We start from the raw sequence: 26163 nt of genomic DNA on the forward strand, positions 1-26163 counted from the left end.
TACATTAGTTGATTTACACGATTTGGTTATTCATTTTCATTTGATTTAAGAAGTCAAATTGACGTTGCTTCCTTTAATTAGATTAATATCCTTCCGGTGATTTTGGAGCCTCCATTGAATTTGAATGTTTCTTCCACGACTTACTTAGATACGAAGAACGACTCAGAATTTGTGTAACTTTATTTTTGATACACTTTAATTTCTTTTGTACATAACATAGAATTTGTGTTAACTTTGTTAAATCTCCGTGTTTGTTGATTTTCTGTATTTCCAATTTTTTTTTCTTCGGAGATCCCTTCAATCTATTCAATTAGTCCAACCAGTGTCAATTTAACAAGATGCTTAGTTGCGTTTAATCCTTACAGGACAATATTCTACTTTTAATTACATGAACAATCTAATCTAATACCTTGTCAAAAAGTAGTACCACATTGCGAAATATAAGAGTATTAAATGCAAAAAAAAAAAAAAAAACTGCAGGACATTGAATGTGTTTGGGGAGGGAAGACAGTGACATTTATGAGAAATTATTACGTTGTTTAAGGTGACTAAGGGTCTCTGTTTTAATATTTTTTTATTATAAAATTATATGAAATATTTATAGATTTTATTAATAATTTATTTTTGTTAAAAAATTTGACTGATTATATTTTGTAAAATTTTCACTCTTCTTTTCTATTCTAATCACGTGTTTTTTGTTTTAACTTACATTTAAATTTTATAATTTTAAAAAATTCATACGATCAGTTACATCAATATATAAAAATTAATGAAAGCTTTCTGTCAAACAAAGAATTTAATGAAAACTATAAAATTACAGACAAGCTAATTAATGATTTCTTGCCATCTAGAAGGTTTCACAAAGTCCAAACTAAAGTCCACATTAGTATGAAATATCCTTAGAACCCATTGCAGTTTGTGGTGATACATACTGTTAACATGAAAATGAGGGTTGGGTTATCCAGTTATCCCTATATGTCTAACTCGTCTGTCTATAATCTATATTCATTCCTTGGAATTCAATTAATAACGGAGCACGTAAAGTATTAGAAGACATGTATTTGACGTTACTATGCATGTGAGTCTTCCATCTCTACCAATATCATCAAACGTGACACAATTCAATTCGCTCATTTAAGTGTCTCTGAGCACTGCGCAAACTCATGTCACGTTCTTCACTATAATTGGTACATAGTTAAAAAATTTAAACATATATATATATATATTGCACGGCTTTCTATTTCCACAGCAGCAGCCATTGAAAATTTGAGGTGGCAGATAGCCAGATTTTCTCATCCTAGCCAGATTTACAACATGATTATGTACCGGTTTGTAGTTCTAGTAGCATTACTAATTTTTCAAACTAACTATACAAGTATGCAGCATTTCAATTTTGACCGTTCCTTAATTAGTAGGGTGCTTTTTTTTTTATAAATTTAATTTAAAATAGTGTTTAAATCCGTGTATTATAAAGGTTAATTGTTCGACACTATTAATGCATAGCATATTTTTTATTTTTTCAGTTTTAATTTACACTTTTTTTTTTTCTGAAACAACTAACAAAAAACCTCGATCAATACACATTTGATAGTTTTATGTGAAGATATTATTTTAAGCATGATGTATCCGAGAATCTCTCTCTCTCTTGAAAGGATCAAATTAAAATTTAAGCAACATCCCGAGCTGTTCTATTGATCAATTAATAAGAATGGCCGAAGTTCTCAATCAGTATCAGTATTAATTGACCAAGTCCCAGAGGCAGGCCTAACGATGTAATCAATTAAAAATTGACATTTCATCCTAATAATTTTTATCTGTTGTTACTGTTAACCAGTAATTAATATAAAATAGCATTTCATGTTATTTTAAGTTATCAATTTAAGTTAATTTAAGTTATCAATTAGATGTAAGACAAGGATACCGGTTATTGAGATAAAATATTAATTTTGTCAAAGAATATTATCAACTATATATATATATAAGGTTTTTTTCCCTATAATTTATAATCAAACTTATTATTATTTGTAACGACATAATGTTTTGTTATGTGATTTGTTTTAATAGTAGAAATCAAATACGATGTCAAAAGATTTATAATCCTTATATATTATATTCAACTAGATTTTCTTGATTGTTTTGCTATTGTTATATGATTAATATTAAGGATATTTGCTCACATAATAATTCTAAAGAAAATTATGATGAGTGGACAGCTTTTCTTCTTCTCATTTTTAGTCTAATTTGAGTTGTAGACATAAGTAATTTAACTAGATAAATAGACTGGTCCATTGTTAGTACTATACATGCTGGTTGATATTTTTTTTTCCCATCATGTAAAATATCATTAATTTTGATAATGATTAATTTTTAACAGAAAACTTGACTAATTATTTTTAATGAATGTGATCTCATTTTTTAACTGTATTTTTCTACTCACAAACTCTTGAACTTGAAACATTAATTTAGAAAAAAAATCGAGTTTAGTACTTATTAAAAGCCTACAACTTATTGGTCTGATTGATCCATTTATTTGACTGTTTACTGTTCTCTTTCATTTGGCTAGGTCCTATGCGTAGTTTCAGACATTATTTTCATTTGATTTAAGAAAAATAATATACATTTTACACTTAGAAGAAGAGAAGATGCAGACAAAATAGAGAGCCTAAGTCAGAGGCCGGCTTAAATACTAATCTGTATTGCATTACTAGTTGTGGTGAATCTGTAATTAGATGTCGTCTTCCGCGTAAAATGGATCTATATATTGTCTTTTTTTTGAAACGGCATGGTCAGAGTCAGACTCATCAATGGCTGCCCAATGACTCCTTCAACTTTCTTTTGCATGCAATCCAATACAATGAAAAACAAAGCAACAAATATGATTTATTTTCTGATCCTCATATTATATCACATAATAAAATATTACTATATGATTAAAGAATGAGAATAAATATTAAATAATCATACTCAATTGACACTGACTTTGTCTAACAATTAATGAAGATTGAAGTCACAGCTGACATCAGCTTAATATTTGACGCCGTATTTCGTTCCATTTCAAATACCAATAATATATTAATAAAAAATATATCCAACGTGTTGTTTTGAGGAAAAATAATTAAGTGGTTACTTAGACAGATATTCAAGCGTGATTTATATCCTTTAGAGTTACTTTCAAAACGGCATGAATCTTGACCTTTAAAATCGGAAGTTTATTTTATAAAAAATAATATGAAAATGTTAATTAATGTTCTTAAGAAACTAAAAATATAATTTTTTATTGGAATATATAACTTTGTGTTTTTCACAACTTATATTTTCGTGTGATTTTTACAATATATATATTTTAATTTTTTTTAACTAATTTTCTAATCAGCCAGATCCAAAAAATATAAATAATTGTGTACATGTTAATAAAGACCCTCGGATTCTTATAGCTGCCATTGTATATAAAAATAAAAATAAAGACCATTAGATCCAAACTACACCAGCTGCGGTTCATTTTTGGATTATAGGGATACTAATATTCGAATGATATACATAAAAGAAAAACGAATATTAGTATCGGTACATGTTCGAAACTGATAGTTTACTATTTTTTAATCCAAACATCATATCTCTGTCAATAATACAATTCTTTCAAAATATTTAGTGCACTGTATAAAAAAAATATTTAATGCACGCATAACCTTCGAAATACGAGTTCTCACTTCATGATATCATCCCAATATTTTGTTAAAACATTTGGCTAAATAATATGTGATAGATCTTTATTAATTATTAATCCACAACCATTAATTTCGTAATCTAAGAACAAGGTGAAAAAAATAAAACTAAAAGGAGGCTTAAATCTCAAATAATTAAGCTAATTAACAAAATAACATTCTAAAAAATCACATCTTGCCATGCACATCTTCTAAAATGTTGTTTGCAGAATTCTTTTTATTCATCAGCAAAATAGGGACTTAAATTTAAAATGAATAGAAAAATAAAACAAAAAAAATTGAACTTTTATTTTTCAATGCCAACTTTTATTTTTCTCTCTTTGATGGAATAAAAGAAAATACATCATTACCTCTTTCTTTTTCTCCTTTTCTTCTCTGGATCTCCTTACCTAAAGACACTGTAAAAAATTGTACTTCGTATTTCTGTAGTTTTTTTAGAGAATTATTGAGATGGGTTTCTTTGCTCTTCTTTTTAAATTTAATTACTTAGGAAAAGCTTAAAAAGTCAGTTTATTTATAACTTATATGTATAAGATTTTTAGACATTTCAATTTGACTCCTCAAAACAAGTTTTATAAATGGAAGAAAGATCAAATCAAATATAAGACAAACAACACCCTGTTAATTTTTTAATTTTAGATTTTAAGAATACGAAAAGTGAATGCAATTCTATATTCACTTGTAATGAATTTTACCATAACCAACTGGAACCTCTATTTATTTATTTTTCCGTTTAGATTTAATTAATCATTTAGTCTATTTAGTTACAAAAATTTTATCTTTTAATTCATTTTTTTTTGGCTGACTTTTTAATTTCTATACTTAAAACATCTCATTTTAATTCTCACACATGTCATTTTAATCTCGTAATTTTTACGCATATCATTTTCAATCATATAATTAGACCCTAGCTATAATAAAGACTAAAATGATTTAAATGGTACATATATGAAGATTAAAATAATTTTTTGAAGTATTGAAATTTGATCTAGTAATTAGCTAGACCTTTTATTTCTACTGCAATAAAAGCCAAAAACTGAGTTTTGAAGAAGGATGTGCTTTTATCTAATATCTATGCATACTATATAAAATGAAATTTGGGGGTAAAGCCTTTAATCAGTGAATTAGTAATAATTAGTTAATAGAGATTACTTTAAACTTGAAAGATGCTGAGCTTAGCAGGATCCAATTGACGAAATTAAAAGAGAAATTCATTGATTAGTAATATGAGAACATGTGAAGGGCTTCTTTGAGCTTTTCCCACGCATCCTTAAACTAGTATATTTCTTCGGCTGCGTCACCTCTTAGACTTTTTTGTTGTCTTGGCTTCGGAATTACCCCTTCTTGCATCTTACGAACTGCAACAAATTTTCTTTATTCTTCTAGCAGTCCCTCCCTTCTTCCACTTGGGTTTCTTCAACTCTGAATCCAATCTTCGTGCGCCTGTGTATCACACAACAAACCATCAATTATGCTTAATTTTCTTTAAATAGGTTTTGCATATAAAAAATGCTTATTAAGAAAATTATTGCGTTAAATATATCTCATCCGTTTTTATATATAAGACCCAATTATCTAATTTTTTAATATTAAAAAATAGTTAATTTAGTTAATAATAATAAATTTATCTTAAATTTATAATTTTTTTAAATAATCATTATCATTAATATTTTTTTTAATTATTTATCGATATATTATGTCTCTTCTAATTTAAAAATAATTAAAACAAAAAATATTATAAATTAAGAATTATAAAAAGTAACCAACATTAATTCAAACTTGAGTTTTATAAATAATTACAGAGTATAATTTATTCTTTATATCCTGTTATTTATATATTTTCAATCTGGTTTTTAGAAGAAAAAAAAATCAATTTGGTCTTATATATAAAAACTTGTTAATTACAATATGTTTTTGTATGCACAGAATTCTTCATATTGACAAAATAGATTGGCTTGTCCTATCTTTTATAAATATTGAATAATAAATATTTACTAAAAAAATTTAAATGTATGACCTTAAATTTTGAATAATAATTTATTTAAATAAAAGATAAACTAATTAAAAAAAATAAATATATGTATAAAATAATAAAATAAATACTAAATTATTTTTTTAATAAAAAATGAGTTGACTTATTCTGCTTTTTTCTCAACTCATTTTTTAAGTGAGTTAAAATAAGACGGATTGACGGATTGAAAACTCCAACTCAATTTAACAAAAATTCAAAGCAAAATGAGTTGATTCAAAAGATTAATCCATTTTATCAACCCAACACAAAAGTTATTTATTTTGTCCCTACTCCCTAGGATCATATCTTGTTACACGTTATTAATTTAATCCTTATTATATGTAGAATTGACGATATATATATATATGACCAAATTCCATATTTTTGCATAGTTTTTTTCTTCAAATAATATTACTTCCTTCGAAAGATTTAAAGGGAAGAAAAATCAAATGAAACCATGGAATGGAAAACAAAAATCAAAATGGAAAAAAATATTCTTTTTATTTCTAATAATATTCTTTTGATATAATTTTTAATGATTATTCTAAAATATTTTATTTGGAATTAATTTAATTTGATTTGAAACAAGTGTATTACTTTAATCAGAAATTAATTATCTTTCCTAGAATTTATCATAAAAATAATATTAGAATTGATTTATAAAATAATTTCCACGATTGAAACACATGAAAGATGAATTCACCTCATGATATATTTGTAATTTTTTTCGTCATACATGACAAATGTAAAAGGCTTATCAAAGAATAAAAAAATGTAAAAAGGCTTAACAAAATAGGAAAAAACATCAATTAAAATAATTACAATGATTAATTGTATTTAAGTAAATTATATTATACATTTCCAAAATAAAACAAACTTTATAGGGAGTATCAAATAAGTTCAAGCTGTTACAATTAATTTTATTCTGTTAATAAGTAAATTATTTCTTGAAATCATTCCAAATCTAAGAACTATGCCTTGTTTTATTTTCTAAACAGACTTTCTAGAAGCGTCCGTTTGTAGCCAATGAGGCACGTAGTATTTTATTTCACAGTTGGCATCTGGCTTCACTTCCATAAATTTTTAGACCCGAAAGCAGATTCAGCGCATCCCTATTAACTAACTACTACTATTTCTTGTCAAGAAAATAATTATTCTTTGTTTTTTTTTTCTGCCAAAAAATACTTTTTTTAGCTAATTTATCACACACAACTTTAATTAATAAAAAATGTTGATTTGGCATCTCATATGAATCGTATTTGTCACGAAATGGTCTATTATCAATTTCCCTCGTTCGACCCCTTATGGTTCCAGAAGAAAAAAACAAAGCATTAGATAGATATTAGTATTAGTTTTTGTTATACTGTGTTAGTTATTTGTTATTTAGTTTATTAGTAGTTTATAGTCTTAAAACCGAGTTTGGAGGAGAAAGAGAAAGAGAGAGAGAGATCCATTCCCATGTGCATGTTGAAAAGTCTATTCTTGTTGGCCACGGCGAGTCAAACTGGGATGGCAGTCAGATTTCAGCTTCCAACCCAATCAAACCCATAATGGGTTGCCTTGTTTCTCTTCAGTTTCATTCCAAAGTTATACCTTTCAGCTCTCACAAGGGAACCTTGTGTTTATTTCATTTCTGGGTCTATCATTTTTGTACAGATACCATATAAAAGAAAACAGTTCTTTTGTTTGTTTGTTTTGATTTGTGTTAAGGTTGTTCTTTTGTTTGTTGGTTCAACATCACATCTCTTCCTTGGGTTTTCAAAACTTGATTTTTGAGGATCATTTGAGTCATTGGAGCTTGGTTTGGAACTTGAAGGGTGAGTCACACAAGTTTGTAAGGTTTTGGCATAGTTGGAGGAATGGCTGGTGGGAGAAGGAGGAGGCACCACTTCGGCAGAATCCATGCATTCACGTGTGGTAGAGCTTCTATGAAAGAGGAGCATTCACTAATAGGAGGCCCTGGCTTCTCAAGGAAAGTCTATTGCAATGACCCTGAACGTGCCACAGCGAGTCTTCTAAACTATGGTGACAATTATGTCAGAACAACTAAGTATACATTGGCCACGTTCCTCCCCAAGTCCCTGTTTGAGCAGTTCAGGAGGGTTGCCAATTTCTACTTCCTTGTTTGTGCAGTTTTGTCTTTCTTTCCGGTGTCCCCTTACTCAGGCATCAGTAATGTTGTCCCTCTACTGGTTGTGGTTGCTGCCACAATGGTCAAAGAGTTCATTGAGGATTTTAGGAGGAAAAAACAGGTAATGTTCTGTTCTCTTATTGTTACATCAGATTCATTCTGCTGCAAATTATGCTTGATTTGCTGTTCTCTTATCTTAATGCATATCTGTCATATAGGCTTTTTTTGCTAGAAATTTTGCAATGTTCATTCCATTATCTCTAGACCAGAACACGTGGCTATCGATTGCTTTGCAGATTTGTGGAATATAATCTTTATTAATTGGCTGGGAAATTTATGATGAGAGTTGTGGCGGTAAGGAAATTGTGAGAGGCAAAGTGGTTTATGTGCTAAATCCATGCTTTGAATTGTGTTATGATTAATGTGCACATTGGGTCAGTACCTTTTTTCTTCTTAACATGTGCAGAATTTCTTTGATAAATAGGTAATAGCCTAATAGGGTTGCATTATTGTTAGTAAACTTTTTTCTTTCATAAAACACAAAAAGGTAACATTTTCTGCTACTCTTGATTAATCCTAGGTTGATAATATTGTTTTGTAATTTCATCAGGATATAGAGATGAATAACAGAAAAGTTAAACTGCATCGTGGAGGTGGTGTTTTTGACTATTCTAAATGGAGGGATTTGAAAGTAGGAGATGTAGTGAGGGTGGAAAAAGATGAATTTTTTCCTGCTGATCTCATCTTACTTGCATCAAACTATGATGATGCAATTTGCTATGTTGAGACCATGAATCTTGATGGAGAGACAAATCTGAAGCTGAAACAAGCACCCGAAGCAACTTCAAAGTTGCAAGAAGACTCGAACGTTCAAAATTTCAGGGCTGTCATCAAATGTGAAGACCCAAATGCTAATCTGTACACATTTGTTGGTAGTATGGAGCTCGGGGATCAACAATACCCTCTTGCACCTCAACAGCTACTGCTTAGGGACTCTAAGCTGAGGAACACAGATTTTGTTTATGGCGTGGTAATATTTACTGGACATGATACAAAGGTTATGCAGAATGCAACAGATCCTCCATCCAAGAGAAGCAAAATTGAGAAAAGGATGGATAAGATTATCTACTGCCTCTTCTTTGTACTCATTTTGATTTCTTTCATTGGGTCCATATTCTTTGGGATTGCAACAAATGATGACCTTGAAAATGGAAGAATGAAGAGATGGTACCTTAGACCAGATGATACCGAAATTTACTATGATCCAAATGAACCAGTAGCTGCAGCAATTCTGCATTTCTTCACTGCACTTATGTTGTATAGTTACTTGATTCCAATTTCCTTATATGTATCCATTGAAATTGTAAAGGTTCTTCAAAGCGTGTTCATCAACCAAGATGTGCACATGTATTATGAGGAAACTGACAAGCCGGCACATGCTCGTACATCAAATTTGAATGAAGAACTTGGTCAAGTTGATACTATACTTTCAGATAAGACAGGAACTTTGACTTGCAATTCTATGGAATTCATCAAGTGTTCTATAGCTGGGGTTGCTTATGGACGAGGAGTTACTGAAGTTGAGAGAGCTCTATCTAGGAGACATGAATCACATCCAGGCCAAGAGTTGAAAAAGATTAGTGAATCAAAGTCATCCATTAAAGGGTTTAACTTTATGGATGAAAGGGTCATGAATGGAAATTGGATCAAAGAACCCAATGCCAATGTAATCCAGAACTTCCTACGGTTGCTGGCTGTATGCCATACTGCAATACCTGAAGTTGATGAAGAAACTGGTAAGGTTTCATATGAAGCTGAATCACCAGATGAGGCAGCTTTTGTGATTGCAGCCAGGGAACTTGGATTTGAATTTTATGAAAGGACACATACAACTATTTCACTGCGTGAATTAGACACCATATCAGGCCAGAAAATCAACAGGTCAGGTTATTGTTCTTTTATGTGAAGGCTTAATTATCTAATATCTTTTTATACATATACATATGCAATTGAAACTTGAGTTATGTATTAAAAACTGCGTATAATTTCACTTTTGCAGGTCCTACAAACTTTTGAATATATTAGAGTTTACTAGTGCGAGAAAGCGGATGTCTGTAATTGTGAAAGATGAGGAGGGGAAACTATTACTACTTAGCAAAGGGGCTGACAGGTTTGTAATCTCATGCTTGGCTATCCTAAATACACTGTGAGCATCATTCAATTTGTTTTAAAAGTTGATAACATTAAATTGCTTTACTTTTTTGGCTTTCACAAACAGTGTAATGTTTGAACAAATTGCAAAGAATGGAAGGGATTTTGAAGAGAAGACAAAGCAGCACATTGCTGAATATGCTGATTCTGGTTTGAGGACCTTGATACTTGCATATCGTGAACTTAATGATGAAGAGTACAATAAATTTAATAAAGAGTTTACAGAGGCCAAGAACTTAGTAAGTGAAGACCAGGAGCAGATTGTTGAGGGGATAATACAAAATATTGAGAAGGATTTAATTCTTCTTGGTGCTACTGCAGTTGAAGACAAACTACAAGATGGGGTATGCTCTAAATACTGTTTTATTTTCTGAAAGTAGAGGGAATCAAGGCTTGCTTTCTTTTTATGCTGAAGTGTTCGACCTAATACAATTGTGTACACATAATTGAAATTACTTTAATAATCAGCAGAGCTAGTACCTTTTCCCTTTTCTTCAAGTCATTATTTTTTGAAATTATCCTTGTCCTATTCTATCATAATAACTTGTTTATTGTAGTTCTATATGTTGTGTTCTTATGAATCAATTCATGTTGTTCAGGTTCCTGAATGCATTGACAAGCTAGCTCAGGCTGGGATTAAGCTATGGGTTTTAACTGGTGATAAAATGGAGACAGCAATTAATATTGGGTAAGTGAAAAGATTATCAATATATTTTGGAATTATAAGTGCAAATGATTTGATGTCACTGATTTGCAAATTTCTATGTGGTTGCAGATTTGCTTGTAGTTTACTCAGACAAGGAATGAAACAAATTATAATTAGCTCAGATACTCCAGAAACTAAATCATTGGAGAAAATGGAGGACAAGTCTGCTGCTGAAGCGGTAAACAACTCTGATCCTTAAATTCTGTCAACAGGCACTGGTTGCCATTTAGCATGTCATGGGATGATTGTATGCTCTTTAGGTTATTATTTTACACAACTGCAGCAAGGAAATCCCGTATACAACATATATGAATAAGAGTGCATGAGAAAGGGACTTGCAAAACAGAATATATAGCACTTGTATCTACATGCACCACACTTATCAATTAGATTACATGACATGTTGAATTGGGAGGGGGGCGGGGTAGAGATTATCTTGTTTTTATAGTTCAATATATATTGATGGCTTCCAATTTGATGGAATCTTACTGATTATTCAGGCAATTAAGTCAAGTGTTCTTCGTCAACTAAGGGAGTCAAAGGCATTGCTTTCTACAGCAGATGAAAACTATGAGGCCTTAGCCCTGATCATTGATGGGAAGTCTCTTACTTATGCACTAGAAGATGATGTAAAGGACTTGTTTCTTGAACTTGCCATTGGCTGTGCGTCTGTTATCTGCTGTCGTTCATCTCCCAAACAGAAAGCACTTGTGAGTTTTCCTTCTTTTTTTTTTTTTCCTTTTTTAAATCTAGCTATGTATTTGCCCTTTCTTTCTTTGTGTGTAAAAGGTCAGGTTGCACAAGTTTAGCTTCTAATTATTGTGTTATAGTTAGGCTTGGATTTGATGTCTCACTTGACCGAAATCTCTTAAAGTTTATTATGATCAACAGGCAAAGAGACTATTACTGCAAAGCAATATATTAAAAAGGGCAAATCATAGTGTCATCCTTTGGTGGTTTTCTCATGCTCAGTCTCTAAAAGATCTTCTACCTAATAATGCAGGTTACAAGACTGGTGAAGATGAGAACTGGTAGTACAACACTAGCTATTGGAGACGGGGCAAATGATGTTGGAATGCTTCAAGAAGCAGACATTGGAATTGGTATCAGTGGCGTGGAAGGAATGCAGGTAAATCTGCAATATCTTGCATATTATTTTCTTTTCCCCCCATACCTTTCTATAACCCCGACCCTGAATTTGTATTGTTTATACTTTTCTTGTCTCTTAAATTTTTACTTCATTAAAACTTTCAGGCAGTTATGTCAAGTGATATTGCAATAGCCCAATTTCGGTTTCTAGAGCGCTTACTTCTTGTGCATGGACATTGGTGTTACAGAAGGATCTCGTCAATGGTAACAATCTTGTCTTGTCTTCACTTATGTTACAAAATATTATACTATAAGGTTCTTTATTTTACATATACTGATTTGTGACCTGTTGCAAAGTCTTAGTTCAACTAAGATCAATAAAATTATTTAGGTTTCTGACAAACTTGATTTTTTTGTTTGGCAGATCTGCTATTTCTTTTACAAGAATATTGCCTTCGGCTTCACTCTGTTCTTCTTTGAGATGTATGCCTCATTCTCAGGGCAAGCTGCATACAATGATTGGTTCATGTCACTATACAATGTATTCTTCACTTCACTTCCTGTAATTGCATTAGGAGTTTTTGATCAGGACGTATCTTCTAAATTATGTCTCAAGGTATGTCTCCAATCTCAGATGCTTCACGATGGCTAATAGTTGAAATTCAGTTTCCTCAGTGATATAAGTATAAGCCACATGATTGTTCTCTTCTCATGAATCCTTTCTTCTGATTTCATTTTTCAGTTTCCATTATTATATCAAGAAGGCACCCAAAACATCCTATTTAGCTGGAAACGAATCATCGGTTGGGCATTGAATGGAGTTGTGACTTCTGCCATTGTATTCTTCTTTTGCATCCGTAGTATGGAATACCAGGCATTCCGTAAAGGCGGTGAAGTCATGGGGCTGGAAGTTCTTGGTGCCACCATGTACACCTGTGTTGTGTGGGTGGTGAATTGCCAAATGGCATTATCTATCAGTTACTTCACTTACATACAACATATATTCATCTGGGGAAGCATTCTATTCTGGTATATATTCCTCCTGGCATATGGAGCAATAGACCCTTCCTTCTCAACCACAGCCTATAAGGTCTTCATTGAAGCTCTTGCACCAGCCCCATCTTTCTGGATCGTAACTTTCCTCATTCTTATTGCTTCCCTCCTTCCATATTTCGTCTATGCTTCCATCCAATTGCGTTTCTTCCCTATGTATCATCAAATGATTCAGTGGATGAGAAACGACAGGCAAACAAGTGATCCAGAATACTGTAATGTGGTAAGGCAGCGATCGATAAGACACACAACAGTTGGATTCACTGCTCGTTTGGAAGCATCCAAACGTTTTGAAGCATCCAGAAGAGTTGAAGCATCCAACCCTTTTGAAGCATCCAATCATTTTGATGCATCCAAAAGACTTGAAGCATCCAAACGTTCTGAAGGGAAGTTTGAGGATAGATAACCAGAATTTTTTGTTGTTGTTGGTTGTTAAATTCATTAGTCAAAACGAGGTGTAAATTTTTTTCAAGGTTACAAAGCTTGTACATATTTAAGGTAAAGGAGCGATTTCCTTCCGCTGCGTGACAAGAATCCTTAAAGGAAGCAAAATAAAGCAATCTGTTCGTTGGTTTTTTTGTTCAGAAGATTATGTTAAAATTTGGCTGCTTCAAGATTAGAAAGAAGGATGTAGTAAACAATAATGTATGAATGTATGTGGTTTATCGTAGGATAGAAGAATTGATTCATTCTTTCATCGTACAAATCTAGTGGCATTTGAACCCGGCTTGTTTTTTTGGTGCAATTTGCTGGTGAATAATCATCAATAGTTCCTAATTGGTTCCACATCTAAGTTGTTCTCAACTTCCTAACATTCTGCATCTTTGTCCTGCCATCATTGGCTGAATAGGATTGCAATTGCATAGTTACATAAATGATAAATCTCTCGATAATTCTGTCGTAGTATCAAATTCATCGTATTACGAATTCTATACCGAATTTTCTTTAAAGATGGTCTTATAATAATAATAATGTTAAAAATGAAAAAATCACCTACCATCGTGGACACGTACGTAAATACAAGAACACTTATTAGTGAAAAAAATCTAAGTATCATATCGATTAAAGATAAAATCAAATAATAGTATATAAGTAGGGGGTAATTCTTATTATGTCGACACTTATTGGACAAATCTTAATTGAGATTTATAAGATTAACTTAAGTTGTTGAAGTTGTGACACTGATGCTAATCCTTGAATAGGCCATGCGTTTTTTTTTGGAATATGTATGTAAATAATTGATAAAGCACTCATACTTTAAGAGTTTGACTTCTTATGTTGGTCCATTAGTTTTCAATTTCTAATCAGAAAGAGGTAAAATGGATCATCCTGTACGATAGAATTCATATATGCCACAAGTTTTGTATTGAAAGGTAAGAGTATTTTTAAAAAAAAAACTAAACATCTTTTTGAATGACAATTTGTATTTGAGTTGAGTAAGATTATTATGCATAATAAAGTCATAAAATCCTCTTTTATGCTGTAGTTAAAATTCAAATTACAGACCGTTAATTAGATATGAATAATATTGGTTGTGCCATGTGCTTAATAATAAGTATGAGTTATTTTATTCCTATTTCATATTTTAACAATAATTTCAACGAGAAGAAAAGAAAAACAAAAAAGAAGAAAAATATATATAAATAAGAGTGATAAAAAAATATTGTAAAATATAAAATAACATTATTCAAAGAAAAATACCGAAGCCAATGACCTAAAAGTAAACTGTTCGAGAAACGCGACTTTAGGAATTAAGCTCGGCGTGTCTGCTAACACGTTTAGTAGTTGGAAAAAAAACTTAGAAGGCATTCTCTTTCACTTCCACATCTTTCTCTGAACTGACTTGATAATATGTAAGCCATTCCAAACACACGGTAAGATATGCACTCCAAATGCTATGGAAAAGTTTAGTAGAAATTTCTTTACAAAGCATATACCTTGACATAATTAGCTTAATTATAATTTAAAAAATAAAAATAAGGCTAGAAATTGGCAGGAATTATGGGTAATTAGTATTAGTAATATTCAGTACAAACCAAATATCCTTATTTAATATGATTCATTCAAAAGAAAAAATCAAGAATATTGTACAACTTGGATGAAATGAATGAATATGTTATATGGTAAGCACAACGAGAGGCCTAAGAAATCAGAATCAGAGCGAGGCATGATAGTAGCAAACTCAGTGAAGCTAATTACACCATCCCCATCCGTGTCAGCCTCTTTGATCATCTCCGTGAGACTCCACTTTGCCATTGTCGTTTGAGTCCATGTTGGCTATAAGAGGGCTAGGACTTGGTCACCCGAGGGCTTCTAGCTCTAGCATTGTCAAATCCACCGAAAATCTCCCTTAACTGATTAACTTGGTGAACTTGAAGCTTTGATGACATGTTAATATATAATCACTACAAAAATAATACCCTCAATGTATAAGCACAATTAATGTGCCCCCTTACAATTACTATTGATACGTGTAACTGCAAATTAAAACTAATACAAATATGGTGAGAAGACATTCTTTTTTTCATGTGAGAAGAGAATTTGCAATGCAAATAAGGGAAAGACAAATATGGTGAGAAGAGAAGAGGAGGAGATGTGGCTTATTTTAATTAGTATCATGGGATAGTGTGGGAACGGAAAGCGTGTCGGTGGTTCATGTATAACGATAAGCTATAAATTAAAGCTTTTCATGTGCGACTTCTAGGCACTGTCGTCGTATTACATTCTTTTTTGACTCCATAATTTAATCACGATAATTGGTAACCTCGTCATTTTGGGATCCTTTTGCGATTTTAAAAGGGTGATAATTAATGTTAGTCATGGTAATATAAACCTTGCTTTTTTATCACATAGGGAAGTAATTTTTAAGCATGATTTTATGTAAGATGGACAGACAGAAAAAAAGGGAAATAAAATAGTAGTTTTTGACAATTTGTATATATAAGAGATTCCCACCGCCCTGGATCGAATAATTAAAAAATTCAAATGAGTAATGAGTTGTAAAACTGGAGGATGTATGAATGTGCTAAGGTCAACCTTGACAAAAATGATCATGATGATATAGGCGTGTATATACTTGTTGAGTAAAAAAGGAATTATAAGAGAACGAAGTAAAATATGTAATAGATAATATAATATGACACAAACAGAGAGGTATAGAAAAAGTGTGTAAATGTATATTATGAATTTATTATTAAAATTTGCTAAGTAAAGTTCATATCAGATTGTCCTATAATTTAAATGAAATTTAGATACAGATAACTGTTCAAACAAAAAAAATATATGCTTGAATATGAATTTTAATATTCTAGCATTTAGATTAATTTTCTGATTGGGCTCTCTTTATCGCTTGTATTTTCTTCCTATTCATTATAAAATAATTAATACAAATTAAAGAAAGATCTTATAAAAAAGATAAATAAAATTTTAAAAAATGATCTTATAAGTAAAAAGGAAGCGAATACACCTTACTAAAAAATTGAATCAGATTAATAAATTAATAGGAAAATGAAAGTAATTTTTACGCCACACATTAATTGTTATAAATCCGTAATTGTGTTACGTTCTCCCAGTTAAAATGTTAATTTAATTAGGCTTAAAGTTTCGTTTCAAGGTTGACCAAATTAATAATGAATACTGAATACTTATACAGTTTCACTACATATTTGAATGAAAGTGACACGGCTCATGACACATCCTCAATGTGATGAACCCTCTCTACCAGCTGATGTCTACAGCTAGGTTGAGGTTCATACTCTGTTTTTCTTTGTTAGAAAAATGGATCATTCATTCAAATTAGAGAAAAGCAGTTGGGTTTGTCTCCGACCCATATATATATACGCTCATTATTGTAGGCAAGGTACACCATGTACAAAGACAGATATCTATATGATACTAGCATATTAGCATTAATGCTCTTTCGCAAATCACCAACGTGTCCATGTACAGAAAATTGTTGCCATTCTTAATTAGTTTCATCTCCTTTTTTATTTTTATTTATTGCAAGAAAGCGATGATTATGTCTTGTTCTCAAGCCATATACCATCACCTTTACGAGACAGAGAAGACATTATTAATTATTGGAAGTATTTATAGGCATTAAATGAAATAGACCTTCTTCAATAAAAGAAACAGACAGATGCAATTGGAGTTATGAGTCATCTAAATTAAATACCTCCACCTAACATACAACAACGTTTTTCAAACCAAACTCCCAAGTGTTAATGATATTCCTTAGAAATATTCCCTCCATTTCATTATACTTATTGTATAAAAAAAATTGTCCTAAATAATTGTTGTTTTAATTTTTTAAATATAACATTAATTAAGTTTTTAAATTATACCTCTTATAATATTAAAGGTGTACCTATAATAAATTTGTAAGATTAATTGTTATTTATTGATTTGTTTTGTCTGTGTAATTTAAGAATTTTGGAAAGAAAGAATAATAATTTAAACTAAAATCTTAAAACTGCACATCATATGATGAATATAACACACATGCATTTATATAGATAAATGGTGAAATCTAATTAAATTTTCGGCAACGTGGACGAATTACACAGGTTCAATTCCCACAAGTAGTAACACGTACATATAATCAAACTTGTGTTGTGTTTTGTTGAGCAACCTCACCATCTTTGACCTTACAATGATCAATTTCCTCATGGTCATCACAAACCATCACCTTCGCCCCAACGCCTCCAACTTCAATATCTTTGCCAATACGTTCTCTAAACACGCGCTTTAGCCACCCAAAAAAGCCCCTTCCTCTGATACTCTCCAACGGGGTTTTCGGCCTTCGGTTCCACTTGCGACCCAAATAGCACGAAAGAACAGACAGAATTATAAGCACGGTAATGACGGCAAAGAATGGACCCACGGATCCTGAAGATTTCCATGCACTAGTGCTTGGAACAGCAACAGCTTCTGGTTCTGCGTGTTGCTGCTCTGGTTCTACAATTGAAGACAATGCTGGTGTTGCCATGGTTAATTAGCATTAATGAAGTAATCTAGCTATGCTAATTGTTAAGTGTATATATCGATGTAAGAGGTGAGTATAAATATATATGTGTATAAAGGGAAGTGATGATTAGTTAAATATAAGAAAGTTGTTTAGCTTCCTTAGCGGGGTGAGAAAACTTGAAATGAGTGGAAAGCAAACGTGGAAAGGGAAAAAGGAAGCATAGACTCCTTTTGATTTTTTTATTATTATCTGGTTTACTTTCCACTTTTGCAGATGATTTACATGCATGCATGTCTTCCTTTCCTTCATTGTGCATTGTTCCCTGGCTTAGGCCAAAGGCGAAAAGTAGGGCTTTCATTTTATCATAAACAAAGGGGCCTCGATACGTCTCGGTTAAGACTTCAAACTTCCAAGTGAGCCATACCCACGTCACTGCATGTGAATGTAAGATGTGATCTTTTTTTCTTTATGCTTTTAATATTTCATTCACCAAATAGATGTTGACTGCATGGAGTACTTTGAAGTTGTCCTGTTTTTTGCTCGTGTTGATGATGTTAGGACTTAATAAAAGGGAAAAACTTAACTTAAAAGACTGATTCATTATGTGACAAAGTCTCATAGCTTAACATATAACCTCATATATATATATGTGTGTGTGTGTGTGGGGTGACGGCAGGTGGTTTAATTTTAATAAATTTTAGGTTTAAATATTTTTTTTCGTTTTTGTAATTTATTAATTTTTTATTTTTGTAAAAAAATCATTTTAATTCTGGTAAAATGTGTTTGTTTTGTTTTAATTTTTGTAATTTATTTTTGTATATTTCAATATTTTATTTTATTTTTTAAAATGTTATCTACAACTCTTTAAAGGTAAAAAATAAAACAAACATATTTTGTAATGATTAAAATGATTTTTTTTAAAAATAAAAAATGCTAAATTACAAAGACAAAAAATATATTTAAACCTAAATTTTAAGATAAAAATTAATGCAATCAAATCCTAAAAATAATTTATTAAGTTTAAATCAAGTGCAAATGGCACGATTGATCCAACACAATCAAATGGTCAACGGTTTGAATAAGATTATTGTATAATTTGGTTTTATATTTTTATTTTTAAAATCTATAATTAATATTCAAAATTCAAAAGTACATAATAATTATAATATAATATTAGTTTAAAGTACCAATTATCACATCTAAATCATATAATATTAGTCAAAATAAAAAAATCTTGAAATATACTAAAAAAAGGTTAATCCGATAGCTGGGCTTTATGCTCTGTGCTTTCTGGTGTAGGTAAATCTTATTTGTACTGGTTAATGTTTACACTTAATTGATGTCTTTTATTCCTCTTTTAAAACAAATAATAAGTGCATGTCCTCTACAGGAGATAGTCGTATTTAACTCAGGTTGACTATTATGAAGTAGTAGAATTGAAATAATTTGGCATTAGTTAATTTACGTATTCGATTATATATTATTTGATTTCTACAAATAATATAGCATGTGCTAAAAAATTATGTTTATTTTTATTTTTTTGGAAATGTAAGTTTGTACAATTAATGTTTATACATTATATTTTATTTAGGAAAGTTTGCATATGATAATTGAATAGACTTTATTTTCTGTTCCCATAATGATTATATATAAGAGAAGTACAAAAAATAAAATTATAGGAAGAGAATAGTAAGTATTACAAGGAGATGCAATTCGATTTAGCTAGATCAGTTGAATTGTAAAAAAGAAATTGAAACAAAAATACGTTTTTTTTCAATTATATATTACTTAATTATTTGATTGGGTTTTCTTCAAATTAATCTAATAATTTAAAACGGCAAAATTGGTTTTTAACATTCATGTCATTATCATATTCCTTGACCAACAAGACGTCAAGATGGAGCAAGATGCCACGTAATTCTCGTGTGTGGGCTGTGTCACATGTGCTACATGTAGTTGTGTGTTTGATTTAAATGAAAGAAATATGATAGGTAGAAATAAACGAGAGATAATTTGAAAAGGAAAAAATAAAATAATATATTGTGTTATTTGGTTTAAGAAAAATAAGTAATTAATAGTATTTTTTGGGTCAAAGAAAATCAATTTTTTGGCCTAAAAAATAAAATAAAAATTGGGAAAAAATCAATTTTACTGTAATTAGAAAGGGAAAATTTTATAACTTTAATCTCACTAAAATCGTAAGAGCCAAATAGAATCAATTCATTCCCATCTTTTGGTAACTTATTTCTGTCTTTTCAACCCAGCACAGCCTAACTGCAAGAAATTTTCTACGTGTAGAAATGGTTAAATTTACACTAGCATGCGTGTTTTGTAAGTTTATGGAATTTAGCCTAAGAGTTTTAAATGAAAAGAAGTTTTTATAATTAATGCTTGGGTTCTTTGCCTTTATCAATGAAGACAATTTAATCCTCAAATAAAATACTCCATTATTTGATGAATGAAAGAGATACCCATATGGTCATCTCATTTGATCCATTAAATTTTTTTCAAGCTCCAAGCCTCCAACTGTGTGACAATTGACAAGTGTCCTGTTTATTTTTTTTTATCCATCAAGCTGCTTTGGATCTTTTGGTTTAACCATAAAGGGCCAAGACTGTCATGCTTTACAAAATTGTTTAGATGGAAGTTAGCAACAATTAGGGTTGAAAATTGAATGAGACGGACAGTTTGTTGGATTGAAAAAGAAGACTTGAAGTGAGTTACAACCGTCGGATACAAATTTGAGTTTTTTTTCCACATGTTGAATCCAACTCTAACTATGTTTAGTATTATCAAAATGATTTTTTTGGATAATCTAGTTTCAAGAGGATTTCTATAAATTAATTTATGCATAAATTATTTTTGGCTTATGAATTTTTTCAATTTTTTTAAAAATCCATATAAGTATTTATAGAGAAATTGATTTAAAAAGTACTAACTCTAACCTTTAAACTTGTGTTAATCATGACAGGATATATATATATATATATATATATATATATATATATATATATATATATATATATATATATATTACTTTATTTTTTAATCTTGATCATTTAAACATGACCTCCAAATATATTTTTTTTTAATTTTTATTTTCATAAAAACAAGAATTAATGTTCATTTAATAAGTCTCTTTATTTGATAATTTTGAATTTATTTTTTAGAATTGTGAACTTTTTATTAACTTCCATAAAAAAAGCTAAGACTTTTCAAATAAAGTTATACATTACTACAATTAGTTCCATTTATTTATATTTAAATTTTGGATTCAGTGAAATAAAAAAAAATATTGAGAAAAGTTTATTTTCTTGAATGATTTCACACAACTCGACTCAAATAATAATACTTATCGTATATTCATATGAAATTTTTATTTTACTTTAAATTATAATAATTAAATAATTAATAATTAAAAAATATTTTTACATTTTTAATACTTCTATTCTAAATTTAAGTACATTATTTTTTATATATATTTTTGTTTTCTTACAAATATTAATAAAACATGGAAGTTACTCTTGTATGAGTTAAAATTCCAGTTAAATACAACTTTGAGAATTGAGATACATATCTTGATTTTTTTTAAAGGAAATACACATCTTGATTTTAAGAAATAATGTTTAATTTTATTTAATAATTACATATATTTCTATTATTTTTTATTTGCACATAAGTCTCCTATTTTATTAACGTTTATAATGATTTTATTTATAGAGAATAGTGCAAAAAAGGTACTTCGTACATGGACTTGAAAGTTATATATATATATATAGTCGGTGTAATTTATTTTAAAAGATATAATTGTTGTTGAGAATTAAAATAAAATGTTACAGTAATTTATAATAATTAAAGATAAAAATGTTTAGAAGAAAAGATGATACCAAATAGTTATTCCTTTTATAATAGTTATAGATATATGGTGTAATATTTTAAAATAATTAATGGGGTTAATCATTAATGTAATGTATAAAGAGTGTTAGAGCGTATTTTTTTTAAAACACTAAAAGAGTTAGTCTAGAGCAAGTAAAGAAAATTAGGAGCATTGAGAGAAATTTTACAAACCTTAGGGGTGCTTATGTAATTTAATAATACTAAATTAAAAAATATTTTCAATCGGATAAAAAAACCGTTAATTACCGAAAGTAGGGCCAGATTTGAGTTTGGAAAACAGGGGTGCAATAGTAATTCTCATGCTACGATAAAACAAACAAAAAATGCAGAATGATTGGCCTTAGAAAAGTTAGTGTGGATCTGTGACTCAAAACAGAGAGAGAGAAAGGGATTCACACACTTGCCGCAATGGTGCAATGGTGACTCCACAGATTCCTGGTTTATATCATATATTCCTCTTTGTCTCTCTCTTCCCTCTCTATCATATTGTTTTGTTTTCTTTAATATTATTTATTGTTTAGCTTCATATTACTCATATTTTTCGCCCGTTTGTGTGTGCGTGGATTGTGATGGAAGAGAAACTGCCTCTACCTTTCTCTTTATGTTCAGATCTATGTTTTCCACATCACGGATCGTATTTGCTGTTTTTAGCTACCGTCTTTGCGTGTCAATTTTTTTTAATCCAAAAACACAAAAAAAGAAGAAAAAAATGAAAAAGAAAAACTACAGAGCGGTGTTGGTTGTTTTGATTTTTGTTATTTTGCGGATATTGTTTTTTTTTTTTTGGAGGTGTATGGAGATGAGGTGAAGTCACTGGAGGCAGCGGTTCATCGATCTCTTCCTGAATTTGGTTGTGGAAGAACACAAAGCAAGAATCGGTCGATAAACCTCTGCATCCAGCGCTCACTTTGCCTCTCTTTACCAGCAATTTCTTTTTCTCTTTCTTCTAAATAATAACACTGTTTTTATTCTTCCTCTTGCTTTCATATGGAAAAATTAGTTAGCGTTGACGAATTCTCTGTATCAGCATTTCTCTTAAAAGTATTTTTCTTCTTCTTCTTGGTAGCGAGTTATTAAATCTAGATGCCTCTGGTGTGGTTTGAAATAATTTTATATTACTTCGTTTGCGCTTTCTTCCGAGATAATGCCTATAGTGTTACAGCTGCTAATGTTCCGATTTGTGTTGATTTTGCTATGAAAGGAGGGAGAAAATAAATCTAATATCTGCTTGCATTATTGTTTGTTGCTGCTAAATTTTGAGGAATACTCTGTTAATTTTTCCATTTCAGTATTCTTTCCTTGGGCGTTAATTAACTAGTTTGAACTCTGAAGTAATTGCTTGTTTGATTAAATTTATTTTGAATGAATAATCTCTTTTTTTTCAACTTTTTTAGAAAGCTTTTAAAAAGTAAGTATTTTCTAAAAATAGTCCATTTCCTAACAAGAACTAAACTAGTCTTAGTGAGATTGTAGTGTCCTTTCCTTGCAGTTGCAGATTATTCTTTTATGGTTATGTTCTTATGTTCCTTTTTTTCTCCCTAAACCAACCTATTTATCCCTTATATGAATGCTTCCCATGGCTTAAAACTTCTGCTGTGTTAAGTAATGACATTCTTGCCTGTCGGTGAGGTCTTCCTGTTCACAAGTCATTGGGCTAATATGTTTGATCGCATGTTTTTCATTTTGTCTTTGTGAAGAAGTGATATAACTTTTCCTTGTGATTATACATCCTTTTAGTGGTATTATTACAATTGAAGAGTGGATTCAATTATACTTATGAAACTTCCGTCCTTAGTGTGCATAGCATAATTTATGGTGATAAACTGTGACTCATTTGTTTTCACAGTCAGTAATTGAAAAAACTTCTGTTTTGGTTGGTTGGAGTTTGTGAATCAGAAACTTAAAATGGATATGCACTCTCCTTTCCGGTTTATTCCAATGCTCCAGTTACTAGTTGTTTTATGGAATGGACTTCTCTAAAATGCATCATCTCTGCATTTTAGAGAATAAATAGCAATAATAACAGTTAATTTGAAAATCAATTGATGTGATCACAATTACCACTGTTGATTTTGAAATCAATGGCTATTATTGTACTTTATTTTCTAAAGTATGTCTCTACACATAAGAAGAGACAAACCTTTGCTTTCACATGTTTACAATGTAACCAAACCGAAGAAATGTCTATATTCATTTTAGAAATTGGTTAGAATCTTTATTACTTGGAGCTTTTTGAAGAAGCTCAAGGGAGTGCCTTACTCTAAATATGTCATTTTCTTCACCATGTGGTCTAAAGGTCTTTGCTTGTTTCTTTCCTGAAAAGGTATATTTGGAATGTAGGTTTCCAAGAGGTAGGCAACACACTGCACTCCACCTAGTTGTACTGTATGTAGGTCTTGGCTGCATGAAAGTCAATAAAAGGGAGTCCAACTTGCAAGAGAATCATCTAGCTGATGTTTAAGGGGAATCTGGTATCAAAATTTCCTGTGTATTTGTTGAATGAAATCGAAGTAAAGCAGAATCGGATAAGGCAATTTGGGTATTATTCGGAGCACAAAGTTTGATTCTAGGAACGGTATGTACATATTGAGTAAGTAGGGTAATAATGTAGGGAAGCGTCATCAATCCAAGGATATTCTGACATTTCATCCCTTGTTCGTATTCCCTGATTCACAATTTTCTCATGCTCGATTTAGCATTCTATATTCATATTCACTTCTCGCTAGCGACTCTGTTCCCCCGACGCTTAATAGTGGAATCGTGTTACGTTTCAATCCTGTAAAAGTAGTGCTACAAAGTAACAAAAAATATTGACCTCTAGTTTTTTTTTTTTTGTTTTTTTGTTTTTGCTGAGTGACCTCTATTGTTTGTCAACAATAACGGTTAACTTTTGCTTTGGCAAAAAATAAAAAGGGTTGGTTATTAATATTTGCCATCTAACAGTAACTCGAATTGGTATGTATTATTTATGGAAATATCTAGTGGTAACATTGCACAAATATTAAAGGCTCTCTATGAAGATTGAAGATATCTAGGTGCTTGTTAATCCTCCTGCTTGTAGCTAGAAAATAGTCAATTACCTCAAGGTTCAGATAAAAAATATATAATTCTGTTAGATCTGGATTAAAATTAAATTCCAAACACCAATTAAAAATATACAAGTTTTCTTTTATATTTATATTTAAGCCAAAAGTAAGAAATAAATGTTATAGTGTAACAAATTTTAAAGTGACGGGATGATTGTAACAATTCATGATTAACGAAGTCTCACTTCCAAGAGATTACGAGAGATTTAAAGATCGTTAAAATCGGGTTGCAACTTCTGTTGACGAAATAAAAAAAGTTAGATTTCTTTGAGGCCCTTTGTTAATTTTTTATATTATAAAATAACGACACTTAAATTTTAAATTTTCATATTATGCATGCCAGGCTGTATGCCGAGTGATTTCTAGGCTTTTGTTTTACGTATAATTTATTGATTATTAACGAGACAGTGGTGGCTTAGGCCTTGACATATATATAATGATGGCCATGACTTGGCGCATGCTAATCGTGTCTGCTATGTTGGGGCAATAAGTCGAAGCTAGTGATCATTATGAGGATGAAAACAACAAGGATTTATTTTTTAAGAAGAGGGTTTGCGATTGCAGTGGCTGCTACCAAAGAAAATGGCCATTACAAGATGCCAAATTCCATGACAACGGCCTTTTGTCATTTATAAAATGGTGACAATGACGAAAGTTGCAACTTATATGCAGTGGTACCGAAATAAATTTTTTTAATAGATTCATTATGTAAATAAGTTTAATAAACAACTTACTCTATTTATGTCTTTTGTAATAAGTTTAGTGGGAATCAAGATAATGCACAAAAAGGTAAAATGAATGCCATTTGGACCGAAATGCGTTCAGCTAATTTATGCCTATCTTGTCCACCAACCGAAAAAAACAAATATCAGAATGTTCAAATACGTGTTTATTGAAGAGTGATGATTATGATTTATAAGTTTATGCAGCATTATGCCATTTTTATCCTTGTTATTCTAGTGGATCTGTAATTATGATGGAACAAATTGGAGTGTTTTCTCCATAGATAAACCGCCATAACTCAAGAATTTCAACAGTGATGCTATTTGTTACGAAAAAAATGATAAAATAAAATAGTGGTTTGACCAATTAGAACACCAATAATCATATATAGGTGGTTAGAATGAAAAATAAGCAACCAAATCATATTTTAGTTGTTTTATTTGTGTGATTTTGTACAACTAACTTGTTTATAATTTAACATTTTTTTGTCATTTCAATTTATATGTCCCTATAGTATAGAGAAGGTTTTCATTTTATTTCTTTAATTATTTTTTATTTTAATCTTTGT

At 30.5% G+C, this 26163-nt stretch overlaps 2 protein-coding genes, 1 long non-coding RNA gene and 1 other non-coding gene across 4 annotated transcripts; 3 read left to right on the forward strand and 1 right to left on the reverse strand.

The window, feature by feature from the left end:
- Positions 1-7121: 7121 nt before the first annotated feature.
- LOC100799312 (putative phospholipid-transporting ATPase 9) lies at positions 7122-13653 on the forward strand. The gene is made up of 11 exons (XM_003549770.5): positions 7122-7985; positions 8475-9805; positions 9924-10034; positions 10143-10419; positions 10675-10763; positions 10851-10959; positions 11282-11491; positions 11785-11910; positions 12036-12134; positions 12295-12486; positions 12613-13653. Exons 1-11 carry the CDS (start codon positions 7593-7595, stop codon positions 13327-13329), a joined length of 3654 nt encoding a protein of 1217 aa, XP_003549818.1. The 5' UTR covers positions 7122-7592; the 3' UTR covers positions 13330-13653.
- A 3753-nt stretch (positions 13654-17406) lies between these two features.
- On the reverse strand, positions 17407-18474 carry LOC102668422 (uncharacterized). Its single transcript, XM_006600730.4, has one exon. It carries the CDS (start codon positions 17908-17910, stop codon positions 17524-17526), a length of 387 nt encoding a protein of 128 aa, XP_006600793.1. The 5' UTR covers positions 17911-18474; the 3' UTR covers positions 17407-17523.
- A 3583-nt stretch (positions 18475-22057) lies between these two features.
- LOC100800375 (uncharacterized) lies at positions 22058-24429 on the forward strand. Its single transcript, XR_137414.4, has 2 exons — positions 22058-22224; positions 24127-24429. It is a non-coding gene; the product is annotated as an uncharacterized lncRNA (long non-coding RNA).
- On the forward strand, positions 22583-22701 carry MIR162C (microRNA MIR162c). The gene has a single exon (NR_048875.1). It is a non-coding gene; the product is annotated as a microRNA MIR162c (primary transcript).
- Positions 24430-26163: the final 1734 nt, after the last annotated feature.

The sequence above is a fragment of the Glycine max genome, chromosome 17 (genome assembly GCF_000004515.6).
Source record: "Glycine max cultivar Williams 82 chromosome 17, Glycine_max_v4.0, whole genome shotgun sequence".
NCBI classification, from domain to species: domain Eukaryota; kingdom Viridiplantae; phylum Streptophyta; class Magnoliopsida; order Fabales; family Fabaceae; genus Glycine; species Glycine max.